The sequence below is a fragment of the Propithecus coquereli genome, unplaced genomic scaffold (genome assembly GCF_000956105.1).
Source record: "Propithecus coquereli isolate 6110/MARCELLA unplaced genomic scaffold, Pcoq_1.0 Scaffold119, whole genome shotgun sequence".
NCBI lineage: Eukaryota > Metazoa > Chordata > Mammalia > Primates > Indriidae > Propithecus > Propithecus coquereli.
Genome location: NW_012135969.1, coordinates 2840035 through 2846480, shown reverse-complemented (window position 1 = coordinate 2846480; position 6446 = coordinate 2840035). Strand labels below are relative to the sequence as shown.

Sequence of the window (6446 nt, the reverse complement as noted above, 5' to 3'; positions counted from 1 at the left end):
GCTGCTTCTGCTGGGGAGGGGTAGAGGGGAGAAAGGGCGAGCATGCAAAGCCCAAAGAAGAGGGACCCTCTTCAGCTGGTCACTCTCTGAAGGTGCAAACTGGAGTCTCCTTGTCCAGCCCCTCTGGCCCGTCCTCCACTCAGCCTGGGGAGGGTGGGGGTGGCAAGGGACGTTTCCCCTGCACTGGGCACTTAGATTTCTCACTAGCGGGAAGAAAACTTCTTTTCATCCACCGACTCCTCTATTTTGATGTGCAAATTGCCACTGCTGCTGCCGCCGCCACTTCCCAAAGCAGCTACGGAGAGAAGGGGCAAGCTATGGAGTGGGGGAACACCCCTTCTTGGTCACCCCAAGGTGGCCAGGACCTTGGCTGGGCTCTGGGAAAACTGGACAGCACCCCTGAGAATGGCCACTGGTCAGTCCTTCAAGAGCTGCCAGGGGTCTGGTGTTGAATTACTCATCAAAGAGATGGGCAGTAGGGAGCGACAACAGGGAGTAGCCATGGGCATCTTACCAGAAGTGCATGCAGATGGGGCCTGGGGGAGAGACATGCCCTGCACAAAGCCTGCTCAGCCTGGAAGTTTCTCAATAAATCTCCAACCCCAACCCTACCTGGGGCCAGTAGAGGGTCCCACTGCGGAAGGGGTATCAACTGAAATGGGAGTGTCCCTGCCTTACTGGGGAGTTTGGTCTCTTTCTCCTTCCCCATCCCCAAGGGGAGCAGTGGCTTTAACAGCTCCCCACCACCATCCCACACCAGAAGAGCGAAGCCGTCCTACCTGCCCGGATGCCAATGCCAGCCATCCTGAAAGACAGGGGGAAGCAGATGTCAGCAAAGCGCAAAAGCTCAGGTGTCCCTAGGAGCTCGCGTGGACAGTGAAGCAGCCCTCTCCCGCCCACTCCAACACCACCCCCACACCCTACCCTAACCCCACACTCTGGAAGCTGTGACACTCTGATACCCTGACACTCATCCAGGCCTGCTACCCCCGAGTAGACACATTCTGCTCTACAAGAACGCACCATCTACTTCATGCAGAGAATGGAACGAGCATTAGATCTCAAAGGCTACTAGTCCAGCCCCGACCACTGACAGAAGCAATGCAGGACCAGACAGGGGAAGTGACCTGCCCCAGGCAATAGCGAAAGACCAGAGCACAGAGCCCAGACCCTCACTCCTTGCTCGGTGCTCTTTTCGTCATCCCTCGAAGACACTTGGAGAAACCCTGCAATCCCCTTAGGGTGACCCTGTGCCCCAGCCACACCCAGACCATCCTCATCCCTCCCCCTGTGCCTATGCACCTACTTGGTGTCCTGGCCCTCCAGCAGGCTGCGGTAGGTGGCAATCTCCTGCTCCAGCCGCGTCTTGATGTCCAGCAGCACCTTGTACTCCTGGTTCTGAGCCTCCATGTCGCATCGGAGCTCGCTCAGCTGGGCCTCCAGGCCGCCGATGAGCCCCTGGATCTGCTGCAGCTGCGTGGCGTAGCGGCACTCTGTCTCCGCCAGTGAGTTCTCCAGCCCGGCTTTCTGGTGAGGGGACAGATCCACAGACACATCAGGCTAGAGAGGAACCCGCCGAGGCCACAGGGGCAGGCGGGATTGAATGGAGTTCAGGGAACGACCCCTGAGGGGGCTCGAGAACTCCAAGGCGTAACCAGCTGTGGGGGGTGGGAGCATCTGTTACCCACCAGGATGGGGCGGGGGCTGTACCATGCTGAGCTGGGACTGCAGCTCGATCTCCAGCCCCTGCAGGGTGCGTCTCAGGTCTGTGATCTCCGTCTTGCTGGTCTGGATCATTTCCGTATTGGAGGCCACCTCCTTGTTCAGCTCCTCGGTCTGCAGGTCCCACACAAGAGTAATGAGCCGTGGCCTCCTCAGAGATTCAGGGGATGGGGCCGGCGGGGTGGGCGGGAGGTCAGGACAACCTTGCTGAAGAACCAGGCCTCCGCTTCCCGGCGGTTCTTCTCTGCCATGGCCTCGTACTGCTCCCTCATCTCTGCCAGCGCGCGGGTCAGGTCCACACCTGGCGCTGCGTCCATCTCCACGTTGACCTGGCCGGCCAGCTGGCTGCCGAACTCCTTCATCTCCTGCAGGGTGGGAGGAACTGTTTGGAGACAGAGGGCAGAAGACAGCCCAGAGTGGGGCCCCGCGTGTGAATCCTGGCTCTGTCCCTAACTCACACTGTGAACTCGGCACACCACCCCCACAGCCAACCTGTGTTCCCCTCTGCACATGGAAAGCTCTGATCACACGGGTGCCTCAGTTCCGGGACCTCTCGTCTGCTCCAGATCCCACCAAGGGAGCACCCGAGACAGCCAGGCCCTGGCGTGAGTTCACCAAGCTAATCAGGAAGGCAACAGTTCACACTGGCCACCTGGCCTGGCCGTGGGTCTCGCCCGCAGAGGACAGTGTCTCTTCCTCTCCACAGGGACCCCTGTTTTTGGTGGGGGGTGCGTTTCTGAACCACTAGCCCCTAGCCAGCCCTGACGAGGCACCAGCAGCCCCATGGCCTCCCACCAGCCCCAGCGCCTGCCCGCCCACCCTTACCTCCTCATGGTTCTTCTTCATGTAGGCCAGCTCCTCGTTCAGGCCCTCAATCTGCATCTCCAGGTCGGTCCTGGCCAGGGTCAGCTCATCCAGCACCCGGCGCAGGCCGTTGATGTCGGCCTCCACGCTCTGGCGCAGGGCCAGCTCATTCTCATACCTGGGAAGAAAGAGGGAGCCCAAAAGCAAGAGGGGTGAGGGGCCTGGGATGCCTGAGCCCAGGAAGAGCACGGCCAGGGGAAGGGGGCAACACAGGAAGGGGAGAGGGAGGCGGGCACGCACTTGAGCCTGAAGTCGTCTGCAGCCAGCCTGGCGTTGTCGATCTCCAGGATGACACGGGAGTTGTCGATGGTGGCCGCAAGGATCTGCAGGAGACTGGGAGTTGGTGCCAGGAAGACTCCTCCCTCTGCCCCACCACTCTCTGCTCTGCGCCCAAGGCCAGCCCCTCACCCACAGTCTCCCCTCTGATGCTGCCCGTAGGGCCCCGAGGGCAGGCAGAGCCCAGCCTCACCTGGCGTGCCCATTACTTGGCCTACCCCCATGCCACCGTCCCTGGGACACCTGAGGGGTTGCCCTCCCTGTCTCCAGGGCATGAAGGGCCGGGGAGGCAGCACTGGCTGGAATCTCCTGTGGGGACTGGCTGCCCCGGTGTGGGGTGGGGCACATTGGGCTGTGACAATAGCCCTCTCCGCGATGCTCCACCAGCCCCCACTCTGGACTACGTGGCCGCTGCTTCCTGCACACCTTGGACACAGCTATGGACCTACAGAACGCTCCAGCCAGTGAGGACCTGGAGGGCAGCTAAAAAGGCATTTCACAGACGAGGAACCCAGTCCCAGGAAGGGAAAGGGCGAGTGAGTGGGGGGCAGAACCTGTAATGAGTGCACAGGTCTCCTAAGTCCCGACAATGCTTTTGGCACTAAAGACACCCTCAGAGGGAAAGGCAAGAGGTCCTGGCATTTCGGGCTCTTGCCAGAGAGGTAAAGGAGCACTTTACACAGAGCCCTGCAGGGTGCACAGGGTGAGGAGGGCGAATGGCTCTTTGCATGTGCTCCACCTGTGTCCCGTTGGTCCTAAGATTCCCAACACCCCTCCCTCCCCTGGCACTGCCAAGTTGAGCAGATGTGCGCCACAGCTGCACCTGGAAAGCAGGTGCATTCCAAGTTTGCCGAGGTTACACACCAGACAGTCATTGTCTGGGCAGGAAAGGATTTCCTCGAGTCAGCAGTAGCACTGCCGTTAGAGATGTGTGCAGGGCGCCAGCCTCCTGCTCCCCTGTCTCCGATGTCGGAGGACTTACCTTGTCCCGGAGCTCTTCCATGGTCTTGAAGTAGTGGCTGTAGTCGCGCTCGGGGCTGGTCGGGGCCTGCTTCTGGTACCAGTCGCGGATCTTCACCTCCAGCTCCGTGTTGGCCTCTTCCAGGGCGCGCACCTTGTCCAGGTAGGAGGCCAGGCGGTCGTTGAGGTTCTGCATGGTGACCTTCTCATTGCCAGAGAGGAGACCGCCATCGCCACCACCAAAACCCCCACCAAAGCTACCGCCAAAACCCCCACCAACCCCACCCCCGAAGCCTCCACCAAAACCACTACCAGCCCCTCCACCAAAGCCACAGCTCATGCCACCCCCATAAACCCCTCCTGACCCCGAAGAGACAAACCTAGCAGAAGAAGCTGAGATACTGCGGCTTCCACCTCCCCCATAGAGACTCCCACCACCAAAGCCGCCTCCCCCAGCCCGGAGGGAACCCGCTCTGTTAGAGCCTCCACCAAAGGTGGAGGAAGAAGTTTGCAGAAATGTGGTGGTCATGGCCAGGTAGCCGGTGTCTGAGTTCTCAGCAAGCACGAGAGATGCTGGCAGGGAGGTGCCGGGCTGGGCTGAAACAGAGTGCAGTGCCTGTCACCCCCTAGCTGGGGCTCCTTATATACCCCTCAGAGGGGACTGTGGGACCTGTCTCCTCCCACAAAGCGAAGCCAACTCCTCTACCTTCCTGACAAACACAGCTGCCTGCACACCTCGACAGGCTCGTGTGAAGATTTTCTTTTCTTTTTTTTTTTAATGCAACAAAAGAGATGATTCAGAATTAATGGTGCTTTGCCCCAGGCCATAGTTTTAACACTTGGATGACAGGTTCAGCTCTCCACTCCAGGAGAAAGGAGTGAGCAGCAGAGAGCAAACCCTATTCACAGCACGGCCTGAACAGTTAGAACAGCCCTGGCCAGCCGCGCCCTCAGCCGGACCTCCCCCTGGCCCCAGTCCCAGAGGCTTGCCCCATGGGCTTTGTGTCTCCAGCTCGAAGACCCTGTGTGTGAGCCTGCAGAGCTTGGAATGCAGGTCCCACAGGGACAGACGGAGGACAAGGGGCAGTCTTGGGTCAAGTTCCAGCTAAGGTGACCAGAGGTGCCAGCATCTGTCCCTTCCCTGGTGCCGCAGATGGCCTCTCCTCCTCTCACCTCTGCTCCACCCACCACCCAAAGCCCCCTCCTGTTTCTCTAGCCCGTGGCCATGGCATCCTCACAAAAGCCCAGCGGGCTCAGCGCTGACAAGGGGCTGATTGATGATCCTGCCACCTGCCAACTGCACATGTCGCTGAACCTTGCTTGCTCCTGGGACACGTTGGGGCAAACCTCTGCTGATAAGGCTGGGGCAAGTTCCAGGAAACCCCTGCCTTCTCCAGGGAGAGACAAGTCGCTGCTTAGCAGGGCCAGATTAAGCCCCCGTTTGTCCTGTCAAGTGCCACACGGCTGGGGACTGGCGGATCCAGAAGGCTCTACGTGCCTAAGCGTTGTGGGAAGGGAGGAGACGGGAGGCCTGGCGGCCAGGCTGGAAGACATCAGAGATCTTGAAGGCCAAGGCACACCTCACACAGAAGGTACCGAGTCCAGAGAGGGGAGTCCCACACTCAGAAGAGCCCTTTCCTCTGCCCTTCAGCTCAGGGCCCCCACTCTCCAGGGACACCTGCGGGCGGTGACACTTGGAGGCCTGGCCCGGCCCTCTGGCCCTGGCTCCAGGACTTACAGAAAGCCCAGGGGTGGAGAGTCAGGGGGAAGCTTCCTGGTTGTGACACAGTGAAGTGGACAGGGCTCTGGGCTCCCTCCGGCCTGGGTTCAAATCCTGACTCTGTCAATTACGCTGTGAGATCTTGGACATTTTACTTTTCAAGTCTGTTTCCTTGCAGCCAGGGGCACTCTCAGCTCTCAGCTCCAGGGAAGCCCTGAGGCCCAAGAGCCCCCATCTTCTGAGGGGCCAGATGAGAGGCCACACGTCCAGCACCTGGGCCTCCTGAGCGCCCTCACCAGGAGGGACTCTGTCCTTGGGCATCAGAACATGCCCTGTGAGCCTGACACGTTCCTGGGCTTCGCAGCGCTGCTGTTCTGCAGCCAGGTCCTGTGGGACAATGCGGCTTGTTCTTACCCTTGCTGTAATAACACGATCCTTTACTTCCACTGCACACTTCGCTATTTACAAAGCACTTTTGCACCCATCATCTCTAATCCTCATGACACAGAGGGTGACCCCCACCCAAGTTTCCAAAGGAATGAAATGGGGACTCAGAGAGGTGAAGCAATTTGTGCAAGGTGGCACAGCTGCTAAGGGTCATCACCAGGACTCAACCGGGTCCTGGGACCACCCCCCAACACAACAGGGGACAGGAAAAGAGGGTCCCTCCCTCAGACCCCAAATTCCTGCATCTGAGCTGGGGTGGTAGGAGGGGAACCACAGGCCTTGGTCGGGGGCTTCCCCCACAGTAAGGCTTCACAGCGAGCCGGGCGTCCAAGCATTGGGCGCAGACAGTGTGGTATTGTCTCACCGGTGGGAGGATATTGTCTTTTCCTCCGAAAGAAAAATAATCAAACTCAGATCATCCAGAGCTCATTAAAGCCTCTGCAGACATTGCGGCCCC

General features: G+C 59.6%; 1 protein-coding gene across 1 annotated transcript; it reads right to left on the bottom strand.

The window, feature by feature from the left end:
• Positions 1-203: 203 nt before the first annotated feature.
• KRT15 (keratin 15, type I) lies at positions 204-4351 on the bottom strand. The gene is made up of 8 exons (XM_012660285.1): positions 3845-4351; positions 2827-2909; positions 2548-2704; positions 1926-2087; positions 1711-1836; positions 1307-1527; positions 780-805; positions 204-295 (listed from the first exon to the last, which is right to left on the bottom strand). The coding sequence occupies exons 1-8, from the start codon at positions 4349-4351 to the stop codon at positions 204-206; spliced, it is 1374 nt and encodes a 457-aa protein (XP_012515739.1).
• Positions 4352-6446: the final 2095 nt, after the last annotated feature.